This window comes from Scomber scombrus, chromosome 1, assembly GCF_963691925.1.
Source record: "Scomber scombrus chromosome 1, fScoSco1.1, whole genome shotgun sequence".
Lineage (NCBI taxonomy): Eukaryota > Metazoa > Chordata > Actinopteri > Scombriformes > Scombridae > Scomber > Scomber scombrus.
This window is the reverse complement of record NC_084970.1, coordinates 24,152,856-24,180,470: the sequence shown is the minus strand read 5'-3', so window position 1 is coordinate 24,180,470 and position 27,615 is coordinate 24,152,856. Positions and strand designations below refer to the sequence as shown.

The 27,615-nt window shown below is 38.7% G+C and overlaps 1 protein-coding gene across 1 annotated transcript in view; it reads right to left on the bottom strand.

Moving 5' to 3' along the window:
- gpc6a (glypican 6a) overlaps positions 1 to 27,615 on the bottom strand; it is a 152,514-nt gene that overhangs the window by 9,606 nt on the left and 115,293 nt on the right. The window contains exons 5-7 of the mRNA XM_062415969.1: positions 22,935 to 23,065; positions 15,497 to 15,640; positions 13,233 to 13,262 (exon numbers count right to left, since the gene is read on the bottom strand). Coding sequence (XP_062271953.1) covers positions 13,233 to 13,262; positions 15,497 to 15,640; positions 22,935 to 23,065 — 305 coding nt within the window. The remainder of the gene's footprint in view (positions 1 to 13,232; positions 13,263 to 15,496; positions 15,641 to 22,934; positions 23,066 to 27,615) is intronic.

Below are 27,615 nucleotides of genomic sequence, written 5' to 3'. Positions count from 1 at the left end.
CGAAACAAAAAAACCAAACTAGACTACAAATAAAATGAGGCGATTTTGCCTAAAATAATCAAAACTACACATTACCCTGGTTGCAATAGTTGTGATTTATGTATATGTTAGTTAATTAAAGGTTCATGGGTAACAACATGAGATCAGTGTCATGGGATGTGTCTTTGTGTCCGCCGCATTCTCAGTTTTCTTGTATTTGGACATGTTTCTGTCAATTCTTACTTACATATACCTGATGGAAGCTGCTCCATCAAAAGATATTTTTTTAACCTAACCTTTTTCCATGTTGTTCCAAATGTACTGAAATGCTATGCTAATGCTATATTCTTTGTTTTTTGTCTTCCCCACTTATTCTCTAGAGGGTCGTGAGGGAACTGGAGGCAATCTCAGCTGACATGGGGTGGTCGCCAGTCAATCACAGGGCTAACATATATAGAGACAGTCAACAATTCACACCTATGGGTAATTTAGGTTACCAGTTAACCTAAACTGCATATTTTTGGTCTGCGGGAGGCAGCCAGAGTAGCCGGAGAGAACCCACACAGGCATGGTGAGAACATGTAAGCTTCACACAGAATGGCTCTAATCGACCAGTGATGGGAATAACGGCGTTATAAATACTTTTCCTGGTAATTAATTACTTTGACATTGATGTAACTCAGTTACTAACTCAGTTACTTTTTTGGAGAAGTGATGAGTAACTATAATTAATTACTTTTTCAAAGTAACGTGCCCAACACTGTAATCGACTGGTGGGTTTGAACCCAGAACCCTCTTTCCTTGAGGCACAGCTGCTAACCACTTCACCACCGTGCCACTAATCAATGATAGCCCACAACTAATTCATACAATTAGCATGTACTCAGGTCCAGTTTATATTATTGGGCTTTGTACAATTATGATTCAGAGAACCATGGAACAACCCTCCAGTTAGTTAGTCATATATTAAGTGCATGTGTCACCAGTAATAGCCGAAGGAAGTATATTTTTAAAAAGAAAGACAATCCTGAGCACAAACACACATATTTATGAGTGGACACACTTGTGGTCATCTACACACACACTACCCTCATCATGTCCTACTTAAACTGGGGATTTTGACGAGTGAACAGTGAAGCCTCGGGTCTTAACAGGACATGAAAGGGCTTGTACCAACAGGATGCCACTGCAGGAGACTGCCCTCACATTTGATGTGGTAATCCTGTCATGGAGACACCAAAGCTGGTTAGGTTTAACACATACTGGTGTGACTCTGATTTACAATGGCCCGCAAGCTGCAGCACCCTGGTACTGACAACAAACTATGGATCAGATCAGAACATGCTTTGTTATTTTATTTTTTACTTTAAATTTAACCATAGTAATTTGATATTGATATGGTCCTCTCTGACACTAAAAAGTGGGCCAATAGGAAGATTTCAGGTGAACTGAACTTATAGATAAACATATAAGTAAATACATCCATTTAAGATTAATTTGAGAATGTATGCATATGAGAATATAATGCAATGTATTCCATCTCTGTAACATAATGTACAGTCCACATAAACAGAGTCAAGAGTTCAGTATCAACAACAGCGTTCTGCTATGCAACCACAGCAGTAAACAAACACTTGTTCATAAATAAATGCAAACATACACACAGGCACACATAAGCACACACTGTACTGAGGGTAAAATGTGAAGACAAAAATCTAACCACGAGTCTTTACATGAGTGCCCAGGGCAGTAAGTCTGACTCCAGCTAGAACAGTCACTGCTGCAGCCGCAGGATTCGTTACAGCTGAACCTTGTGTTTCTTCCCATCTCACAGGTAACCCAGTGTGCACTGCTGCAGTGCGTTAAAGAAAACTCTAAATGGCTAACAATAGCAAATACAAGTTTATTGGTTGAAAAGACCAATAAAAAACTTTTTTTTCTAAATTGGACACATTTCAGATTAAAGATGCTATGTATGCTTGAGAGTTTCCCTACACTGTCACTCTCTACAGTGATGATAAGTCAATGAGGTGATGTTTGAACTGACATTTTTCACAGGACTGCAACTTATGTTTAGTGATGTTACTGATTCCAGTTTTATGAGGTGTCAATGCATTCATAGCTAGCAAGTTTATAAGAGGACAAGGTGATTAAGTAGCACATTTTATTATTAATTATGACACAAGGGCTTCCTCCATTCACTACTTTTGCTTCTCTCTCTCTTTTTTGGCTTTAATGTTCTGGATACTTGCTGACAGTTTTCATTGTTAACAATTTCCTGGTGAAGATACTTTCCATAATGACTTCTGCAGAAAAATGTGGGCGAATTGACAATTTTACAAAATAATGGGCTGATATGCTCTGGGTGTTTAGATTGACAACACTTTACAGTAAAAATGCTTATTCAATGTGCACCCTACCTCTATATTAAGAACAAACAGTTAAGTCCAACATATACTAACCCAATGCAAATACCAAACAGGGCCATAAAACCACAGTTTTCTCAAAATCTACAATTCCAATAGCCACAATACAAAACAAAACACCCTATAAGTACTGCTTTACAATTCTAATCTATTCCCCTCTTTCGATTGTGTACTCCCTGAATGAAATATTTTAGTCAAACAAAACTTTATTCCAGCCTGCCTCCTCCTGGGTTTGCTGAGTCTTGGTCAAGTGCTTGTTGATCTATCAGAGCATGTAGGGCACCCTCCAGCAATGCATGTTAATGTAGGTCCAGTAATTTTAATTAGGACTTTCACTGGTCATATCTACCTGCTTTCATTTCAGCAGCCAAACAGTTCACTGAGTCCAGCCCCCAGCTGCCCCAGACTATCGGTAGCTGTGATCGATCTTTACTAGATGCATTGTAGAGACAGCAAGGCCAGACAGCAAGACCTCAGTCCAGTCTCTTATTAAAATTATTTTAGGTTTAGGTGTCGCTTGTTGTATTGACACATCCAAATCCTTTTTTAATGAATGCTCATGAATGTGTGTATGCTTTCTGTCTGTCTTGAAACTGCTTGGCTGTCACTGTTGGAGGTGTAAACAGAGTGGGAGTGTGGAGCCATAGCTCGCTGAAGCAAGGATTAACAACTGTGATTGGCCTCTGCTTACGTCTCTTTTATCGACAGTGTTTCTTTGCCCAAAAACACACATGGGCCATTAACAAAGCCTATCTTAATCGATTTCACTAAAATGATGTGAGTCACTATGGCTCACTATGTATGAGAAGAAAGCTTTGATCGTAACCAAAGCATGCTACACCAGCAATGTCAGCCCTTTCAAATGACTCATACATTGGGAAGACCACAAATCAAAACAAGACCATTTTTTAAACAAATACAAATAAAAACAACAGAAAGAAAGAGAGTGATATAAAACCTTGGTTTAAAAGAGGATATTGTGAAGTGTGTCTACCCTCACTCCAGTGTATGGGCCAGACTGTAGATAGACCCCAATGCATGATGATCTACAGTCTAGTCAGTTGAAAAGCTCGACAGGCCCTGCCAGATCTCAAAGTGTGTTCAAGCTCATGTTGATTTTAAAACCCAGAGGCCTGTGGTTTAAATAACAACAATAGACATTTAAAATCAATACATAAGAGGGGTATCTTCTTTAGCTGTCAACAGAACCTTCATGCCACATCCACCCAAAGCAATTTAGCATAAAAAGACACCATACCAGAGATTTAGATGCAAATTTGTCATCATTAAATGTAACATAGAGACATGTATTATAGGTTGTGAGGTCAGACAGGCAGTGGGTATCTGCATAACAAAAACAGGTGATTTAGGAAACAGGTGAACTGGTTGATGATGTCTAAAGCTAATTACTGAATTAGCAGCAGTTCTGAAACCATAATATGTGCCACAAATCCATTAACTCCAACATCACATAGTATCATTAGTATGCCATTCACAACCCGTCCCCATGACAACTGCCCAATAACCTTCATGGTTTTCATAGCACTTCACTATGTGTGTGTATGTTTGTGTGCTCTTGTTATCCCTGTCAAATTATATTTGCAATGTGCTCATAAAAGGATATGCTCATATTACACAGCATTACTGTATTATCTGTCTATAGGATCACAGACATGAAAAAACTGAAGAACCCACAAATGAACTAAACCTTAACAGCATGTTTCCTCCTTATTCATCACAAACTTTAGGTGGTTGTTTTCACTGTAAATACACAAATTAGAAATTTAGAGAAATATATTCAGATTGCTGCACTAGCAGCATTTGTACAGAGTTTTGCTCTTACTGCTTTTTACAAAGCAATGAAGAGAACTTGTGTATTGTTCAAATCCAGGACAGGGGATAGTTCATATAAAATTTGCATTTGTGGTGCTGGACTGCGTTTGATGCAGCGTGGAAAAAAACAGGACTAAGCACATAAATAGATTATAAACAAAAAACCTTCTACGATGTGACCAGAGAGACAGGAAACAAGCCAGCAGCCTATATGGAAGACATCCTCATATGAGTCCACTTCAAGAAGCCACCCAATGCCTGGTCGACCTTTTGAAGGGAAAAGAGCCCTTTTACAACTGCGTCTGTGAATCTTGTCTTAATTCATCATGCAAATATTGTAATTCTTCCTACACACTGATATCAGATATGCATATTTGTTTAATATATATTTGCATTCATGTTCTATGGTATTTTTTATTCTTGCTCAAAAATTAGCAAATAGGAATAGGTCGGAATAAATCTGAATGTTATTTATTTTGCCATTTTGATGAAAAACTATAAAGTAAATGAAAACCAAAAGATGGGGGATGCACCTGAACCCATCCAAGCACCTGGCCCTTTAGAAGTCTGAACACAGATTGGTAGACGTTGCTGCTGAGGGACAAATCTGAAAATGATTTATTATTCAGGCAGAAAATCAAAGATGGAACATAAGGGTCAGTGTCGTGATAACGACTCAATGAAGTCCCAAGATGAACTACAGGCCAATGAAATATGTGGCGTTATTTCTAGCACTTCAGAAACAACACTCTTGTTCTGATGAATTACTAACAGACTTATACATTAACCTGAGCATTAAGGCCTATTTCTAAAACTTTAACAGGATAGCCCCCACTACTGAGATCTTGGCTTAGAAGATGTGTAATTTCAGCTATCTCTTTAATGGTGCTATAGAAATTGACAGCTATGACTTTTCGTATTGTATAAGCCCACACTCCAGGTGAGTGAGTACCGTACCTGCAATACCCGCAAATCATGAGAAGAAAACATAACATTTATTACATTTCATTATATCTGCATGGAAGATATTAGCTAAACCCTAATAATATATGATTTTGCCTTAGAAATTTTCCTAATGGACAAAACCAAACTCATGTTAATATATTGCAGTAAAATTGGACCTGCAATGATAGGGATACTGAGCAGTTTTAGCAAAGCACATTCATGCTAAACAAACTGTGACGTGACTAATGTAAGCACAGATGGAAGTTTCATACACAGCTGCTTTCATGTCCCATCCCAAGGGTAAACTTACCATTTGGGGGGAAAGGCTTTAGAAACAGATGCCTCGCTGTGAGGTGAAGTTACTGAAGCAACTTGAAAACTAAGTTGGTCACAGTTTTCATAAATACAGCAAGGCATCACATTAATGAGTGCACATGCATTAACATCTGGACTCACAGATGAAAAAATATAATCAACATAATTATTCAGCAGTGTAAAGCATATGACAGTGTAATTTTCCCATTATTACGCACCAATATTGTACCCAAAACCCAGGAATGATAAAAAAAAAATTCTGTTTTTAACATTCTCATCTACATTTTATGGAAAAAATGAGTTTAAATACTTTGCATGTTGGTGTCAATGTTTTATTGAATGTGTTAATCAATGTGTTGGCCATGAAGACTAGCGAAATGTGTATATTGGAACAGTGTCAAACCCCTTCATCAGTACAGTAATAAGCAGCTATGGAAATGAATAGATCATTTACATTGGGGATGGAATCAGTTTTGATTGACCTTGTGCTATTTATCAGCATAAAGGCACTAGAATTGAGAATAATGTGTTATTTGGATTTCTTTACTCTAGTGTCCAGCCAAATAATCACAGAGTGACACTGCATGAGAAACAAATCCTTGTCACCTTCAACTTAAACTCGTAATCAAAATACACAAAAGTGAGACTGATTGCACCCGCACAATTTTTTAGCATCTGGATTGACATGCAATCCATGCAATATACAAAGTAAGCTTTGGTCATCTTGGCACAAACTTTACAGAGAAAGGCAGCAACATCAGATAAATGGAGCATACAGCATTATCTAACCTTAATAAATATGCAACGTTAGACTGTAGGATCACAAATAAATTCCTCCAGTTTCTAGGTCACATGGACACCAATGACTGAACCAGTCTTCCCCTCCGCAAAGGGGGATTTAAATTATATAAAGCGTGGCTAAGAAGTATTTAAAAAAGTAGGAATATCTCCAAAGGGAAGCAACACAAAATGGTCAGTTCCTTGTTATGCTCATAGCAATTGGGTTAGCTTACTTCAGACACAATGGCCCTGCATTTTGTGATTCAGTGCTTTGAATAATGCGCTAAATAGGATTGCCTTGGACACACTGTGGTTTATTTCAGCTTGCCTGCCTACCCACGTAGATGAGTTAAGCTCACAAGGCTCTGCTGTGTTTAAGCAAGGTGAACACCCTCTACCTTTAGGCTGATGTGCTAACCACACTATGTCATGGGAAACAGCAGTGGACTAAACAGCCCAATGAAGAGCTGTGAGACTGAAGCTGAGGCAGATACCACTACATGCTGCAGATTTCTGGCAGCGCCTGCTGACAAGCTGCTCAGTTGGTAAAACAGCCAGGTTTCATAGACCACCAGTTTGGGTCCAAATATACAGTAATTCAAAATGGGAATTTACTCTCATTTACACAGAAACTAAAGATGATGCGGTGTTAAGATTGTGTGCAAGCAGCAGGTATAGACTGGGATGATTTAGAAAGGGTTGCAGGGATCCAGTGAATGAACTGCCTGTGATTGAAGACACCTCCTTGTTTACCTCATGGACATGCAGTACCTGCAGGTTTTGGTGGTCAGATTTTCTGTGAGGGCACAGGCTATTAATAATGGCACCAGGGATGATTAGATTATGTCCGCTGACGATTTTAAAGGGAAATTTTAACTCACTGCTGCATGACAGAGCCAAGTGATTATTAATCAGACTGTCTCCAGGACAGCACACTGAGAGTGCTTCAGTCTGTGTACAGCATCACAACACACCAATTGCACTGTTAGTGTGTACATGCAGCAGTATGTTAATCACCTCTTTTCTTCAAATAGTATACATTTACATAAGATGCAGAGGAAAAATGAATGATGAAATGTATTGTTAGTGACAATGCTAAACTCTGGTGGCCCATAAGACCCACCAGCACATCTCCCCTGGTTGCCTGGTTTATTGTTTGTCATTAAATTTATTTGGGAACATTAAATCAGTACTGTCCTTTACTTCTGAAATCAAGTATAAACGACACAAACCTAAACTATCAGTGCTGCTTGCAATAAATACATAAAATGTGTGTGAAATGAAGATTAAAAAAGCGTGGCAAAATGTTGGAATGATTGCAGGTTTGTTCAGGTCAGTTCAAACTGAATAGTTTGTTTCTTAACAGGAACACTGCATGAACAAAATCTTGACAGCATATTTTCTCCTTACTGCCGTATGTCCACCAAAACAACAGTGTGTGATAGAATGTGTTTGTGTGGTTGCAGATACAAGATACAATTGTTGCAGAATTTAAAAAAAACTTAGAGGACAACAGCAGTCTGGTTCTAGAGCTTTGAAAGTCTTGATTTGTAATAATAAAAGGTCAAAGTACACCCAGTTACAGCCATTTTAAAATGTTGTCAAGTCAAATCAGAAATGTCCTCCACTTCTGAGTAGAAACTAGAAACCTAAATCTAAACTCTCGGCACTGCTCACAACAAATAAGTCAAATAACTTCTCAGAATTTCAGTCATATTTGTGAACGAGAATTACAGTAAACAATGTTGCATAGAGAGATACACACTTCACAAATTCAGGTTTGGTTGTGCTAGCCCAATTTTTGCAATCTGTGAAATCTGTGTGAAAGACTGTCATTCATGCTTATTACACATTTAAGTGAGCGCAACCTGAAATCTGTCATGCTTCTCAGTCAGAAATGTTCTAACAAAGTCCATTTTGGGGGCATAAAATCATAGAGCACTGTTTTAATGTGAGATTGTAAAGACTAGTTCTCAGAAGAGTAAGCAGCAACAGTCTAGAGGAGATAGCAAGGAAACACGGCGGAGAGACTGGAGCTATTAACATCATCATTGTAATTTTACCATCACATCTTACTGCAGACCAGACAAATCACAATGTGCTCATCTCCCAAGCATGTCCACCACTACTCCTCTTTATTTGTTTTCAGCAGAAGTAGGCACACTGACACAGAGTGAATTGGTCCTCCTTTTAAGCTACATTTTTGTTCAGTCGTGTGAGAGAGTGGAGCATCATAAACAACCACATCCATGAAGAAAATGCTTAACGCATTGTCTGTGATTCACAATGTGCACATTGCTAATTTAGTAAGGCTTGAAACTGTTGGAAAGATGAACTAATGTGAAGAGTACAGCCATCTTTAGGGAACTGTATAGATTGGGCACAGCCTCAGAAAGAGTAGAGCGTGAAGTTAAAGAGGAGCACATAAAAGTGTAACTACACAGGACAGAAAACTACCCCAAAATTAACTGTGAGGAATTAAAGCAGGTGGGGAAACGAACGGGTATAATGATAAGTGAAGTGATGAGGCTGCCTTTAAACGCAGAGGAGTTAGAAGGTGGCCACATTGATCTGTTGTCTCTATCGACGCACATTAATCCTAATTTATTTTCACTGACAGGTCTCTGTTGAGTGAGCCGGGCTTATTACACATCAGTCTCTGTCAGATTTCCATCTCTTTTGACAGACAGAATTACCTGTGGACAGACAGATTCATTGCCCTCTATCACACTAGGAATACTGAGACAACACATCTCACACCATCCTGTTATGTGAAACTTATTATTAATCAATTTAAGATTTATGTAGGCTGGCAAAATGTAGATTCTACAGCATAGTTTTAAATTGAATTTACAATAAACAGTTTGTTTCTTAATTAGAATACAGTATAGACAAAGCCTTGACAGTATTCCCTCCTTAGTATGCCTGCCTAAAATAACACAGCAGTAAGTAATCTTAACAGTCCAAATCATAAAAAAATGTGGTGTGGTTGCTCCTCTAACACACAGAACAGAATTGAATTAGGGCACAACAACAATCTTACTTGCTCTACTTCTCTCAAAACAATATGTTTGAGTTCATGTCACCATTTGAAGCTGTCAAAGTTCAAAGTCTTGATTCATAATAATGGTGAAAGTACGCCCACAGCAATGTTTCTATATTGACAAAAACTTCATATAGAGCAATGAATGAGCATGAATTGATTTGGCAGACCTACCATACTCTACTGTACATGTCTTGAGTGTCCTTTATAGTTTGTCGTTACGTCTTTTTATGTGTTGTGTGAGCCCCTTTAGATTTCCATGTTGTTCCTATCCTTGATCATATATACAGTAGGATGTGTTCCAAGTTTTCAGGTGGCCTAGCCTGCAGTGTGTCATCCTTCACCAGTCAAAGTGATTTTATTCAAAAATGCGGCACTGACACTACAAAGTGTACAATTGTTTCCCCTGATCTTTGTCAGCACAATGTAATGCAGAGTTTAGAGATCCCGACAGCGTTCACACCCTGTGGTTGTTACTGCTGCATTAGCTCAGCATGCCCAATATACTGAATTAGCATGCCATTGCGATTAACTGGTCTTAACACTTGTTCGTTTTGTTTGCCTACTGATCTACACAAAAAATTGGGCTATTTAAGAGAAAAACTGCAGCAAACAGATCTGCCAGAATTTCATTAGAGTTGCAACTAGATCCATTTTATGGCATGGCGCATGGTTTTAACCAATTTGGCTGTGATACCATTGGTCATAATTGGCAGTTGTGTCTGCAATTGTATTGGGCAGAGCGATTTCTGAATGAGTGATTACTCTGGCAAGCAGAAACTTTCATGTGGGAATAGTGATTTCTCCTCCCATTCAGAAGTTAAAGGATGCTCAGCTCTGTTTTTCTCTCATGCATTCACATTCATAACATGTTGCCCTAAATCTTCATGAATCCTTTAGTCCTCTCAGTACAGTGTGGCTACGATAACAAATGCACCTGAAAGTATACATAGGTGATACCTATCAACTCTGGATTACCGGGATTGATTGAAGAAATTTATTTTCCACTTTTTTTTTCCTTCCTGAGAAAAATGGTCATTGCCATATAATTTCCTGGCTGTGGCACCCTGCTAAAACAATGTGAAATGGAGCGTGGAGAAGGGCATGGCCACTGCTAATGACTGCATCCTCATTACAGTGCTCAACAACAAACAGCCCATTATAAAGGCCCAAAATATTTAGAAAATAAATGAATAATGGAATTCCTTCAGGACATCTATCAAATTTTTTGCAACACAGAATTTGACAGAAAAGTCTTGTCAACTATGCTAGTTTAAACTGACAGAGAACAAAGTAATTTCTGTCAGAAATGTGTCATCAGACATCTGCTTATCAAGAATATAAATGGTGTCGTACATCCACACTTCACAGCTCCCTTAGAATACGAATACATGGTGCAATACATGCTCTAGTGTTATACGACAGACAAATTTATCCAAACAGTGAAAGAACTGACAGAGTTAAGAGTTGGATTACTTAACATCAGTGTGTATGTTGTGAATTTTTCCTGCAGCACAGAGCATCTGCAAACAACAGAGTATTGTTATCATGCTCATTTAAAGTTATTGGCAATGTTTAAAAAAAAAAAGAAAATAAATAAAATTGGAGTTACACTGCAAAGTATTCATAATTTTTGACAACCGTCTAAAATGCTCAGATTTAAGAGTGAGTTTGTCGCTTATAAAAATGTTGTTTTCACTGCCTGTGTAAGATGCCATCTGTTTTAAAAACCATTCAGTAAACTGTAAAACAGTACACAAATACATTCAGACAAAGCAGAATACACCAAAGGCAAAAAAATGACTTCATCTGTAAGACTACATATTTATTGTAAATGCTGAAAAAAGCAACATTTAAGGCAGTATCATAAATATATAAATATTATAAAGGTGTGTACATGGACCTAGGAAAATACTGTATAAGTCAGCTATTAATATGGTAAACCGAGACCACCAACAGCGACATTAAATCGTTGAGCAGTGAGGTGGAGAAGTGAGTGGCTCAGACAGTATGTTAGCACATTCATTCGCCTAACTCTGCTGTGATCTTACACTTTTATCTAATTCAGCGCTGATCTCAGATATAGATAACAGAGCAACATTTCAGAGATATGTTATCACAAATATTACTGAAGCAAACCTAGAATGACCTTTTAAGTAAACATGTGATTCAAAGAGGAAAACACCTCCACATCAGAGCACATCCATTATAATCAGCTGAACCTGCTACACTGAACACAGAAGCCGCATGCATCCCTGCATGCATTGCACTGCTCATCTCTATTTTTATGCGGCACGTCTATTTTTTTGCGACTACGCAGCTCTCCAACAGGTAAAAACTACATACTGTGTAAAAAATGAGTACAATGCACGTGTGAACACATGCACAGAAGTGCAAACTTTAGTGTTTTTTACATTGCACATTAAAATAAATCAATCAAATCAATATGTATCCATGATCCTGTAGTTAAAGTGATCTAGTTGAATAATTTAGTACCAGTTAATATAGACTATGTGTCAAAATCCTGCATAAGCACCTGCAACTCCTGATAGGAGTTTGTATAGCTGGTAGAAAACCCTGCCTATGTGGCGTGTCGCGTATGTGCCTTATGTATTTTAGCCATTACAGTAATTCATAAAACTCAATGCTTGCAATTCTTGTAATGATAATCATATTTACACATAATCTCAGATGCTCTGTGCCCAGAGCCACTCCATGTTTTTATAAAACTAGGTGATATCAATAAATCCTGCAGTTGACCTGCAACTTTTGACCTCTTGTTCAATGACAGAATGTGTGTAGAAGGCGGCAGCAGTCACTGATTATGTAATCAGCTGCTGCCTTTGCAAATCATCCTAATTACATGTAGATTTGCAAGTATAAATGTAACAAATGGCACATCAAACATTGTGATTTCATGTAAATAAATCTGGTCTACACTGTTAAACAGGGAAATAAATATATATTCAGTGATAGCTGGAGCATGCTACAAAGCATGTCCCTGCATGTTGTACATGTAATAGTGCATGTGTAAAATAAAACTTTGAGCAAAGACATTATCTACAACAACCTATATAACAACAACCGTACTACTTATTAAGGCACAATGTACATGATATATTGCAATTTGTGTGTATTAATATATTAAACAATTTGTTTTGCAAAAATGCCAAAAAGTGGTGTCACTGATGGGTTTTTGCCCACTGGTTGTTTGATAGATCAGCTAAGTACTGCAAACGCTGATCATAATAGCATTTCAAGATATGTTCATGGTGTGATTAAAAAAGATTAAGATTAAAGATTTGATTAAAATTGTCAGAAACCCTGCTCAACAAAATCCTTCAGCTTCATCATGAATGATAATCAACAGAATTTTCTTCAGCTCATATAAACCCATGCGAAGAATCCAAAAACATTAATGCAGATCACCTCACACATCATCATCAAGCAAAACTAAGGGAGTATACTTCTACTATTCTCACACAGCCACAGCTGGTGCTCAAGCTTATCCCAGCATGCTTTGGGAAAAAGGTAAGGAAACACTCCAGATATTTTGCTAGGTCATCACAAAGTAACATATGCTGATCACACTTATGAACAGTGAAGTATTCAAAGTAGAGGAACCAATGACAGTGATTAAAACCCACACCTTTCTCGCAGCTAAGCAACAGTTATAACCACTGAATATCCGATAAAAAAACAAAACAAAATAAGACTGTTCTCAGCAGCTTATAGTTCATTTCAAGACCAAAATAATTCAATCAAGGTAAATAAACAGCCATGTCACAAACAAGCAATCAATATAAACTTCAAATAATGTAAAAAAACAAACAAAAAAACTGCAGCAGCTCGAATAAAACACCACAAGACAGATAACTTGGTGAAAGTAAAAGGAGGAGTGGAAGGCTTACACTTTGTTGCATTGTCCTCCAGACAACCCTCTGGGAGCAGCAGAGAAGTGAAGAAGAAAGAGATTTAATTGGACATTGGAGAAATAGAGAAACTAAGAGAGAGGATAGGAGCAAAAGTATGTCTATTAGTTATGAAGCAAAAAGTTAAATGATAAATGGTGCTGCTGAAATGTTCCATCCACCAGTCTCATCTTGTGCTGAGATTTTGCACCTCAAACCACTTTTTTCACAATGAATTTTGCAGTGTGAAATTGGCTTGAAATCAAATATGATCAATGCAGAGATCAAGACCTGCATGCAAACAGCAGCACAATGTGGAGAATTAGTCTGAATAGTAGCTATTTTATTTTGTGCAATCAGATCAGCTTACCGAAATATACAAAACCACTTTAAGCTTTGTGGTGTAAAGCAAAGATATATTTCAACCTAACCTGCTTCATGATTTTGAAATTTTGAAAAGTAAGGTGAATAAGATGTGATCAAGTGAGTACAAAGTCTTGAAACAGTTGTCATCCTGAGCAACTTACTTTTCTGAAGGGATTTTTTCTTATCTTTTACAAGAAATTGGCCTGAGAGCATTAATTTTCCCCTATCCCGCTCCTTTTGATGTTTGTTGTGAGGCAAGAAGGGGGTATGGTAAGATTTTTCAAACAAGGCATGTATGTTAAGATATGCTGAATTCAAAGATAGCATTTTTAAGCGTCTGGCTATTATAGCATCTTTCATATGTGTTTATTTCTTACAATTGCAGCTAGATGCTTGGGGGTATAGACCAGTTGTAAAAAAACACACTGCAGCCTTTAATCTGCTTCTCTGCTTCTGCACATTTTCCATTTAATCCTGTCAAACAATTTATAAAGCAGGGGATTATGAACTGTACCTTTTATTTAAAAGCACAATCATTTTTTTAATAACTGGATTTTCCAAATGGACAAGTAATTACACAAATAAGCATTTGTTAAATGGATTGGCCAATGGATAACAAAAAAAAACCTGGTTTAATAATATCCAATTATATGCCATAACTACCAACAGCTGTTATTCAACTGAAATATTTTTGAGATAAATCTATTCAAAACACTAATATTACATAACCCATTTATTAAAGGGAAAATTCCATTAAGGGTTTTCATGATACCATGACATGTTATTATTTGGATGGAATATTAAAATAAAGCAAATGGACACTAAAAAAAGAGCAATAGTTACAGCATCATATCATATTTAAAATGTGATATTGAGTGGGCTTTTGTGGGCATATACAGACATCACAGGAGCATACAGTTCAATACAATTAGCTAGCAAAAGAGGGGAAGTAGATCCTCAGATGTAGGCTTGTCAAATCTTGTCAACTTGAGGGCTTCTGTGTTGTTACATATACTGGAGCCTAACACGGAATAACCTCCTACACTGTATTTCAGTGGCATAGGATGGTGCAATAGATCTTTTTATAGCCTCAATTAATGTCTTAGGATTTTCACCATACTGAAGTTTGGTGGGTGGATGTTGAATCTGCTGTTGCCTCTTCAAGGCTGATTCTTAACACAGTACAAATTTTGCAATAAGGTGTAGGTCATTTTTCTAATTAGGTACATTTTGTCATGAATAAAATCTCTCTGTTCCAATGATTTCTGCTCTTTTTCTTCAGTTATACAAATTCTTACTGTGAGAATATAGCCTAAATAATATGAACCACTCAATTATGTGGAGAAGCATGTGCATTTGTGGCATCTCTGCATCCTCTGGCACAGAGTGTGTATCAAACAGAAATTACATTTCAGACCTTGGATATGAGCCCTCGTAAATCGGCTTTAAGCTCAGCATGCCCTCCACCAAAAATATGTGAAAAATTCTCAACACACACTTCTGTTCAGTCCTGAAAACCAGTTGAGCTGTTAAAAGTATTCAGCATCACTAGCTGTTATAATTGACTTTTTCAATAAAATAAATGTGTATTGGATATTTCAGTCTTCTTTAGGCTTCAAAGAGAAAGCCCCACAGTTAAAGATTTATTTCAGGAATGTATTAGCTTTTCTACTTTTAGTCATTTCTCTCTAAGAATAGCTATTCTATATCATGCTGTTATTTATGCATCATGTTTCATTATTATTTTGCCATTTAACAATACAAATGTATAAATGCAAACCTAAGTGGCTTGTATAGTTTGATTTTTTTTACATACTGTATTTGATAATTTATTCACTCCCTTCTTTATATATTTCCAATCAATTTATAGTGTTAGTCTGTCTCTCTACTATACGTACCAGTCTATCCAGGCTCGTCCCGGCTGCTGTGGTTGGCCTTTCTTCAGGGGTGTAGGGTCTGAAACGAGCACTGAACACATCTGATATGCCACGTGTAGATCTGCTTATTCCTGAAGGTTTTGGTTGGCCACACCCTTGAAAAACCTAAAAACAGAGTGAGATAAAATTACCACAAAGATGGGGTGGGGGTGGGGGGTGAGCAATGACTACAACATGAGGGAAAAGTGAAAGAGGATACTGACCAGACAATGTCTATGAAAGTGTTTTGCATTTATCTTAAGGGAACTTGCCTGTTTTTTACAATATAACCTCAGAAATGAGAGATTTTTTTCCTCACTGAGGTGCTGTATGGCTTAAAAGTCATCTTATCAGGAGTCTAAAGCTGCATGAACATCGTACTGAGTGAGGGTTACAACAACTTCTTTGTAGGACACACATCCATTTTGATTCCCCAAACGTTGTAGTTTGCCTATACACCACTGACATTTTTACCTTGAAAATCCTCTGTCAATTTGCTCACAGCACCATTCCTGGTCTGATTTGAGAAAATGACACAGAACCAGCCTGGAACCAATGCTGCCTATCAGTGCCTGAGTCTGCTTTCACAGGATGTGTCATATTGGAGCCAAAAAATGAATTAACACTTGATATGTTGTTACTCACAGAAAGCCAGTGCTACAAAATGACAGTGTTTTCAGACAGTCCTGCACTGACCAGGATTTCCAGGTCAAAACCCTCTTTGTGGTAGACTCAATCCAATTTGTCACAAAGTACAATATAAGTCAGCATTTAATAAGAAAACTCTTTTTCAACAAAGTAACCTCTGAACTAAAATACAAAAAGAGTTTTTAAACTAAGTAATACTGACAAAAATGTTGTTTGTAGTGAAGCAAGAAAGAAATAGAAGTGCAGATCTATTACTATTTGAACCTGACATTAATCAATTTGTAATTGATCGAGGTTCATTGTGAGAATAGATTGTTTTCAGATGGCTTAGTCTCTGCAGGCTATTAGGGCCCAAACATCATACCCCCAAACAGCTCATTAGCATTCCTCTCTGGCCTGTCTGCTGGCTACTGCCTCAGGATGTGATGGAGCACTCTAATGTGCTTCATGGCTGTCAAGACAAGGAGCTGTCTTTTCTCTAATATTTATCAATTCTTCATCACGATTACAATTCTTATATCCTGTACATCACACAAGTAAAGCGATTTTCAACATGTCCGTGCAGCAGGAATGAAGGTACAATGCAATGTGGCCTGACATATTCCCCAAAGCTTGGTGATTGGGTGAGGACTACATATGGTTAAAATGTGAATGTGGAGAAAGATTGTAATATCAGAGCAATCTTTCAGCCAAGCACTACCTTGCAGGGATGGAGCATCAAGTGCATAGACAATGGGTACAGCTGTAAATTGAGGTGCACTTGATATAGGAAAGAATGTGACATCTAATTCACACTGACCTTTGTAACTCTAGCAAGGAGATAGGCCAGAATACACCCCAGGATTGGAATAAAAAGTTCAATTGAAATTTGCCTTTTGACAGGAAAGACAGTACAAAACAATTCTGTGTGTGATATTATCTTTTATGTGCTGTTTTTAAAATCACCAACTATTTCGAAGACTGATTAGCAATTTCAACTCTATGGAGGCTACAGAGGAAATGAGCTGTCTCTTGCATGTTAAATCTCAAATGTGTCCTAAAAATCATCTTTAATACTACTAAATGGTTTTGCCAAATACATCTTGCAGGAAATGTTCTTGGACTGCACAGAAGTCTTAAGGGAGGGGCCTAGGGTTGGTAATGTTCCTACATTATGTTGATTAAAAAAAAAGTAATTTGGTTGGTAATATGTTTATTTCAAAGCTAATTTGATTTAGTAAATTAGACATATATAATTGTAAATTTGTATACTGGGCCTGTCCAGTGTTTCCCCTACCATTGCCTTGGAGGGGCGACTTACCCCAGCAATGGCACGCTCTACCCCTCCTGAAATAAATAAATAAAATCAAATGGAACCTACACTGGCAAGCTAGCAGGAGCAGAATAGGGCGTGCATGTGTTCATATGTGTCTTGCATACATTGTAGTGTATATGGTGTGTTGTAATCAGGGCCATAGTGGCCGTCGTTTAGCCACCATTCAAAATCAGAAAAATCATTTACACAGACTTTTTATCACTTTATACTTGTTAACTTCTTAACTTAACTATAGTTTCTGTTGTAGCTTCTAGGAATGCTTCTTTTGTTTCCTGTTTGAACACTGTATCGTTGTGTGAGACAGACCATAGACTTTCTCAATCTGTGTTTTTGTCTGTACTTGTGTTCTTTTCTACTCATGAAACGTCATCAGTAGCAGCCCAAGTATTGTTCCAATTCAAAGTCCATGTCCAGCCAAGTACATTCCAAACCTACTCATTTGATTGAGGATACATCAGGAACCGTCTTGTTTGGACAGCCAAATATTGCAGAATGCATTTCACACCAGCCAGCAGCAATGGTGGGGATTTTGAGCCAGGCTCAAAGCTGTTTTAGTTTTTGGTTCAACTGTACCCATGTTGTATCTAGAGGTAAAAATGAGGGTGCTGGAGTCTCTGCTCAGCTGAGAAATTGCTTCAACATGCAACTCTTAGACATTACGGGCCACTGAATCATACGTAACCATAACAGTGAATCACTGAAGGAGGCCATTTCGAGATTGGAAGTATAATATCTTGTCATTATAACAGATAATACATCCAAAATGAATGTTGTGGCTAGACTTGCAGACATGACCAACGTACAATGTTTTGCACACAGCGTGAATCTTGCCTCACAGAATGCACTGAAATTGCCAACAGTGGTGCCACTACTCAGCAGGATCAGATGTGTCACAACCTTTTTCAGATGCAGCACCATAGCCAGCCACCAGCTAAAACACAGATCTGATCCAGCTACTAAAACAAAGACTGATCACAGATGTTGTCACAAGGTGCAACAGCCCTTATGACATGTTAGAAAGATTTTTAAGAACAAGCCAGCCATGTATGAAGGACTCTTTTCACCAGAGGTCAGAAAGAATATAAAGGATATCTTAACACTGAGCAAGGCTGACATCACATGCACAGAGTGCTCAAGGCACTAATGTCAAAGAAGGATGCCACCTTGGTCATTTCAGAGGAGAGCACGCCTACGTCTATCGTTGCACCACTTCACGCCAAGCTTGTCATGGGCACAGAAGAAAGTCTGGATGACACACAGACAGTGAAGGACATCAAGGCTGCTATAGCACAAGATCTGGGAAAGAGATGTGCTAAAAAAGAGTAATACACTGTGGATGGCATCAGCTCTTGATCCTTCATAGATTGAAGGATCAACCATTTTTCTCTGAAGCAGAGACCAGTGAGACCTACTCCAAGATGACTGATGCTGCGGTGGCTGCCAAAAAGAAGCAACAGAATGTAAGTAAATACATTTAAAAATTAGACTATTTTTTTTAATATGCATTAAACAAATACAAATGAAATATATTTATGACCATTTAGTTTTAATAGTTGGACTTGGATAATTATGTTAAAAAAAAAAAAAAAAAGAATAGGATGAGTTTGGGCTCAGATTATGTGTTTTGGTAGTTAATGCAAATTTACTGTAAAATGAATACTAGCTTGATTGTTGCTTTGATTTTTTTTCAGCAGCAAGAGGAGGTACACAGTCCAGTGGAAGAGACTGACCAGTCAAAAGGAGGCTAATCATCACCCACCTAACTATGAGGTTGGCCCTGCTCTCGCCCCCCAAACCACCTATGTAGAAACAAAAGAGCTCATGTGCATTGGCTGACTTGCTTTGAGCTAAGTTTGCCTCTGCCAAAGACAATGCCGCATCAACATGTGCATGATGCTGCTGCAGCTGAGATTAAGAGGTTTAGAGAGGAAACCCCTTTGTTACTCCCAGAAAATCCTCTCAGTTGGTGGAAGGTACACAAACATGAGTACCCCTGGCTATCCAGAGTGGCAAAGAATTTTGCGTGCATTTCTGTTCACAAGCGTCTCTGCGGAGAGAGTTTTCTCCATCACAAGAGACATTTGTAACTGCACAGAGAAGTGTCCTGAAAGATGGGCATGTTGACCAGCTCATCTTCCACTACAAAACTCTCATATTAAAAGATGACATTCATACAAACTGAAATAACGTGAAATCCAAGTTAAAAGGATATTAGAATGTTCATCATCTGACTGTATTTTTACATTTGGTTTAGTGTTTTCTTTAACAATCTCGCAAGCACTTTATTTTCCATTGATATGGGCAGATAAAATAGTAATTTCTTTGTTCAGATTGCACAAAAATAATGTTATGATGTTGAACGTTACAGTGACATTTTCTTTAATTAACATCTTCAGAAACTGGCATACATAGTACAACAGAATGTGAACCTAACCTAAAGAATTCTCCAGCTATTATTATTTTTTTTATCTAATTTAGGCAAATGTTAATTCCATTATAAGATTGCATAAAAAGTAATGCTATGATGTTGGATGTTACTGTTGTAAATACAAATGCAAATCTCAGTAAACTATTTTTTACTCAGATTTTATCCATGTAGTGGAGTCTTCTTTATACTTTGACAATTTTCCTAAAATTAGATTTTAAAAAATAGCTTTATATCGCCTTGCTTACAATTTTTCATGATATGGTTTTCTGATATGTATTGTACCGCCATATTCTTGTCCATACACAGTCCTAAGAGTCATTGTTGGAACAGCCAAGAAAAGTAAATGTCACCAACAAATATACAGGAATGGGAAAAGTGAACCAAATTTTATTGGACAGCTACAATCTGTTGCAGGATGTGACAGTAAAGACTGTTTCTTTGTTGCAACATGCAGATGGTGGCTGAGATCTCCATTTTAAAAAGTCATTACAAGTCTCAAAAACCCCAGGAGAAAAAGAAATGTCTGGCCTCAACTGAACGGTCAAAGGCCAGCTAGACATCGCTGTGATAACTGCAGAGGTAAAGCTAGCAATGTTTTTAGCAGTACACAACATTGCAATAAGGGCCTCAGACCAGCTGGCGGATGTTATAAAGGACATCTTTAAAGATTTGAAAACAGCACAGAACATCAGTGTTGGCCATACAAAGGTGACTGCCATAGCCAAGCAAGTTATTGGCAACTGTTACTTCAAGAATCTTTCAGAAATCCTAAGAAGGAAAACATTTCAGCATTTTGATTAATAAGTCAACAGACATTGGTAACGTAAAAACTAACTATGTCCTTGTTCGTTGTTTCTGAAGAGGGCAAAAACAGGTTTTTTCTGGAAAATGGTGCAGATTTTTACAGATCAATACAGGCATTTTGTCAGAGAAGGAGCAACTGCAGAAAGGCTTTACGATGAATTGATAAAGTTATTCACCAACGCAGGTGTGCCACTTAAAAATGTAGTGAGGTTTGAGTCGGATGGCTGCAACATTATGATAAGAAGAACAATTCTGTCTCTAGTCATCATAGAAACGTCTTGCCAGGGATCACAGTGCAACCTTGTATTTGCCACTTGTTACACCTGTGTTCTAGTGTAAACAGCTTCCTCACCAGTGCAAGGATTTAAGCAGAGACGTACATGGATATTTTAAAAACAGTGCTCAATGCTTTGTGAATTCCAAGAATTTTGCCATGTCGAACCTCACAAAATACTGAAGCCCTCCTACACATGATGGCTGTCATTGAGCAAAGTTGCCAAACGTGTTCACCCATTGGGATGCCCTCTGGCTTTTTTACACTGACCATTGGGTTGAGGCCATATTGAATGCTGTGGAGAATATAAAAACCTAATGACTGCCAAAGTTTACAGACCTTAATCAATACTTTCTGAGCAAAAGTGTGGCGAATACATTACTGAGAAAATAAGATGTGCAAGACCTACAAAGATCTCCTGCTGACCTTCCTGAATAGGGACTATATTCTACACACCGCAATGAATCTGATTGATATAACTGATTGCTCAACACTTACACCACTGAACATGAGATACCTGGGTGTGAAGGTTATGCAGCAGGACCAACAGTCAAAGATTACACAAGCTACCGTGATGGATTATCATGTGCACTGTCAACATTTTCTTAGGGTTGCCTGCAGAGAAATTAAGATGCGCTTTGACTTTGATGATGCCCTTTTGACTCACATAATGAGCCTCTCTCCTGCCACTGCAACTAATGCTAGGGCATGAGCAGAGTGTCTCCCTCTGCTTCCACTCAGGCAGCAAATGTTTAATGGTTAATTGACATGTCAGACGCAGACCGTCTCCAAGCCATCAATGACCAATGGAGGCGATTGCCTCTCATGACCTTAGAATAATACATAAAGACAAATGATATGGATGAATTCTGGCACCATATCTCTACTTTGGAGGACTTTGAAGGGAAAAAGGTGCTCAGTGAACTGGGCAAGTTTGCCCTAAATGTCTCATGTCTTATACATTCAAATGCATCATGTGAACATGTTTTTCAAAGCCAACCTCATCAAAACAAAACCACAAAACTGGCTCATCACAGGCACGCTTAGCGGGGTCCTGCACACATCAGAGGGTGTGAAGAATAAGGTGGATGTACCACATTTAAGCCATCAAGCACTATGCTGCGCTCCTTGACACTATCAAATCTGTGCAGTAAAAGGACTGCCCCATTAACATCTGGCCCACCAGCAGTGACCCAAAAGGTGGAACTTTCTCACTACAGTAAGCCCAGTTATTTATTTAATAAGCCTGGCTGATAGCCTAAACTGTTTACATGCAGGTTATGAACAGGCTTCTAGTTGTGTTGTCTTATAATTTAACTTTGTAATATGTCATCAAATTTAAGTTAAACAATAGCCTCCTTTCTGCTTCCATTCCTGCCGAATGTGCCACAGACGTGGACATGGACATGACAGACACAGACCGGACAGCCTTTGAAGACCAGCAGAGGTAATTAGGCTATGCTACTTCTCATCAAGACCACAAAGATGCAAAAACGATGGACGTGTATTTTGGGAGGACTGGAAATGCTTACCACTAAAGTAAGATAGACCTAGGCTCTACTCCTTTTTCACATCACATAATTGTATATCAGCAATTTTAAGATTTCTTTAAACAATGTGGCAAGATTTGTAGGTGGTGTCAAAAAGATGTTTGTCCCAATAATACATGTTTTCGTTTGTTCTCTTGGTTAAAAAAATCATTTTGGGCTTCCAGACATACACTGTATTTGCATTTTAATACAGTATAGCTCTGACCTACATCATGAGAATTGAGATGTATGAAAAATGGTTGCTATAATTAGAAATAACTAAGCTTTACTTGGTTTGTTTATGCTTTAAATGTAAATGTATATTAATTCTAGAAAAAAAAAATCTAATCAAACATCTTATACAATCAGTTTGCATCATGACTTACATCGTGCTGTGATGAAAAGTAATTCACATACAGTACCTTGGCTGACACTTGCATGCTGTTGTCCTGCATGGTCATTATAGCTTCTGAGATCTTGATGTCTATTGGCTCGATAACTGATTCAATGTTGACGGGTCCCACCAGTCTGTCAGCCACCTGCAACATAGCATCTGTCATAACACAGAGGACATGTGTCAGTTCAGATATTAAACACACACACACACACACACACACACACACACACACACACACACACACACACACACACACACACACACACACACACACACACACACACACACACACACACACACACACACACACACACCTTTTTTTTGTTTATGTGCATACATTAATATGTTCACATCATCCTTTCAAGCATTAACTCAATATAACACCTTCAGGGTATTGCGCTCTATCATGTGTCAATGTCATGGGTCCAACTCAGGATACAAAGAGAGGTGCTTTCTCCAAATGTGGTGACTGCCAATGACTACAAAACACAGAAGGTTAGCCAGACCCTTCATCTCAAACACACAGACACACAAACAGATAGAGGAACTCTGGTGTCTCTAAGAGGATGTGTCAAACTGAAAGAGACATTACTGTGCTACACTTACAAATAACATATACATAAAACAAATCACTGATTTGCATAAATGCACATCTCTCAATTTAAGACAGCGAATGACAGGACCTCTGATTTATTCATCTAGTTGCATTAGTATTTCTGCAAACTGTGAAAGTACATAAATAAATGTATCATACTAGTAATTACTATTTAATTATATCTCAGACATTCAGTATTTAACTTAATTCTTTCTGTCAACCATGACTTCCCTAAGCATACCAAAAGCACGCAAATCCTCTTTACTATTACTGTATGAATCACTTAGAAATATGCTGGCATGAGATGAAATCAGCTTCATGCTGTTTGCTGTTGCTGTTTGCTTCTTGTTGATTTTGTCAAAACAATTTTTACAAAAATGATTCTATGTGCAGTCTCTATGCTAAATTTTTTTTAAAGGCCATGACCTTATTATCATGGCATAAATCAATACCTAAAACAGATTACCCACCAGACTGCCACTTTTCATTTCATTAAAACAATGTGATATTAATATGTTCATACATAGGAATGGTACTATTGATTGTGTCAGACCAGGAGATGTCGGCAGTGAAAATAATGTGGCTGATATTTTCATTAGACTTAATCTTGTCTTTCAAAAAACTAATTAATAATCCACCAGGTCTTGTTTAAGGGGTTACAACTGGTTAAGTGGGAGGGCAGAGAGAAGTTATATCAATAAGACTCTCTGTGCATTGACATTCGCTGCTATGTGGTGGACCAATCAGAAATAGCCTATTCAGACTTGTATGGTCTGGTTCCTACAAAGAGCAGCAGCTGTTCATCCACTGAGCCTTTAGCAACAGGATAATGGCAGTGTAAATCAAACTTGATCATAACTGGAACTTTGATGCAGAGTGATTATGTGCCTGTAGTGCGGCTCTATAGGCTTAGGGGGAAAAACATGACTGTAAATACTGCTGTGACACTGGCTCCAAATCACATCTTCCACCATTTACACTGGCCAAATAACTGCATTTAATGCTACTACATCTAAAAATTACTACTTGTGAAATATGCTTAATTGAACAACCCATCTTACATACAGTATCAGTCAAAAGTTTGAACACACCTTCCCATTCACATCAATGAGAAAGTGTGTCCAAACTTTTGACTAGTACTGTACATGACAAAACTAATCATTGTTTAATGCCTTCCATGATGCCTGACTGTCAAAAATAAAAGGGAAAAAAAGAAAGCATTGTCTTATCTTATTGGTTATGGTTTAAAGATTGACATTTTGGTTAAAGGAAACCAACACTGACTGATTGTTAGTGGGAGATGAAACACAAACTCTCTACATTCTCAAAGCTACATACTTAATGACTGCTGCACTTTGACAGTTGGTTCTAACTTTGTGCAGTGGAACCTGGCATATACACGTTACCTTTTTCAGTAAGAAAAGCACAGGAGCCTTGCAAAATTGACAAATAAGATCATTGGGGTAAATCAGGTGTGGCTCTCAGAATTACAGTGTAACAGCTGGTACTGAGGAAAACCAATACCACTCAAGACTGCCTTGACCAGCCCTCGCCGAATGAGTTTGAGCTCCTGCCCTCCGGCCTGCATTTCAGAGTGCCTGTCATGAGACCCAAGGAACATAAAGTCTCCTTCCTCTCAGAAGTTATTGACAGGACAGGATATTATGCTCACACGTTTGACTGAAGGGAGTGATTTAGAGGACAGGTGAGTACAGAGAGAGGGCCCTTGCCTGTTTGCAGAAAGGTGAATTAAAAGCATAAAGATTAACACTCAAACCTTGTGTTGCCAATTAATGTTGAATTAAGCTATGACACTATCAGAGTACACTGTCTCATCCAACCAGTACTGTACCACAGCTACACTATGACCAAACCTAAACAAAGAAGATATGTAAATAGTACAGTTTCTTTAAATATTAGGGCTGTCAACTGATTAAAATAATAACAATAATTAAAGCAGAAAGCGGCAATGGCGGGCCCTCGCTCACCCATGCCACCGCGGGGCCTGAGGCATGGCGGGGCTGTGGTGTGAAGCAGAAAGTGAGAAAAAACCTGGAAGGAGGCCAAAAATGCAATGTTTCGTTCATCCAGTAGGGGGCAGTCACAGGTAGTTACACATATGGTCTGGTGTGGTCTGGTGTGTTCAGGGCGGCCCCTCATCACTCATGTGAAGTTTGGAGTGAATCGGACAAAGCAAGAGGGAGTTATGAGCATTTGATGGTTCATCCACCTGGGGGCAGTAATGGAATGCGTGCAGGTGTGTTTAGGGTCAGTCCCTCATCACAGATGTGAAGTTTCGTGGAAATGGGACAAAGCATGAGGGAGTTATGAGCAGTTGATGGTTCATCCACCAGGGGGCAGTAATGGGATGCATGCAGGTGTGTTCAGGGTCAGTCCCTCATCACACATGTGAAGTTTCGTGGAAATCGGACAATGTTGATGCAAAAAATGGCACTTCCTGTTTCCACTAGGGGGCGACATGAGCGACACCCCTATCAGATGGAAGAGGTCTCCACCCTGGACCTGTGTATCAATTTTCATGATGATAGGTGTTCAATAAAGCCATCAAAAAGCCAAACGTATTTTCATGGCGAGGAATTGATGGTAGCCACGCCCCCACAGGGACGCCATTACTCGTAGCTTCACAGTGTTCATAATGTAGCTTCACCAACTGGTTCTGCATGTTTTAGAAGTGGAATGAAGTTGATGGGGTCAACTATGTAATTTTAATGAATCTTAGTTAACTTCCTGTTACCACCGGGGGGCGCTATGAGTTACGTGGGAAGTTAATATATCGGGACGTTCAGGGCGGAGCCATCATCATGTCCAGCAAGTTTGAAGCTGATTGGATGAAGTATGTGGGCGTGAGAGCCACTCGTATGTACATGGCGAGCACGCCAAAGTTAGTTGAGCCCTGGCAGACACGCCCTTTGACCTACAGATGCGCAGAGCACAACTTAAGCTCAGCTAGGTCTGGAGATGTTGCGTACCTAATTTGAACTTGATCGGGCGAACGCTGTGGGAGGAGTTAATTTTAGGCGGGAAAGATCAAAACCAAAATGGCCGACTTCCTGTTGGGTTGAGGTCATGAGGTCACTAGGCTTTTTTGCATATGTGGGTATAATACATATGTGTACCGAATTTTGTGAGCATAGGACAAAGTTAGCAAAATTCCCTATGGGCATTTTTGGACTTTGTAGGGGGCGCTATTCCGCCATTCTGCGTCGACCATGTGCGACCACCCAAAAATATTGAATTTCGGATGAGGCCGGACGTCCGTGCAAAAGTATAAGCATTTTCGCATTTGGGAAAGGGGCGAAATTGGGGCACGAAATGTCGGAATAATAATAATAATAATAATAATAATAATAATAATAATAATAATAATAATAATAATAATAATAATAATAATAATAATTAAAGCCGCAAGCGGCGATGACGGGCCCTCGCTCACCCATGCCACCGCGGGGCCTGAGGCATGGCGGGGCTGTGGCGTGAAGCAGAAAGTGAGAAAAAAACCTGGAAGGAGGCCAAAAATGCAATGTTTCGTTGATCCAGTAGGGGGCAGTCACAGGTAGTTACACATATGGTCTGGTGTGGTCTGGTGTGTTCAGGGCGGCCACTCATCAGTCATGTGAAGTTTGGAGTGAATTGGACAAAGCATGAAGGAGTTATGAGAGGTTGATGGTTCATCCACCAGGGGGCCGTAATGGGATGCATGCAGGTGTGTTCAGGGTCAGTCCCTCATCACACATGTGAAGTTTCGTGGAAATCGGACAATGTTGATGCAAAAAATGGCACTTCCTGTTTCCACTAAGGGGCGACATGAGCGACACCCCTATCAGATGGAAGAGGTCTCCACCCTGGACCTGTGTATCAATTTTCATGATGATACGTGTTCAATAAAGCCATCAAAAAGCCAAACGTATTTTCATGGCGAGGAATTGATGGTAGCCACGCCCCCACAGGGACGCCATTACTCGTAGCTTCACAGTGTTCATAATGTAGCTTCACCAACTGGTTCTGCATGTTTTAGAAGTGGAATGAAGTTGATGGGGTCAACTATGTATTTTTCATGAATTTAAGTTCACTTCCTGTTACCACCGGGGGG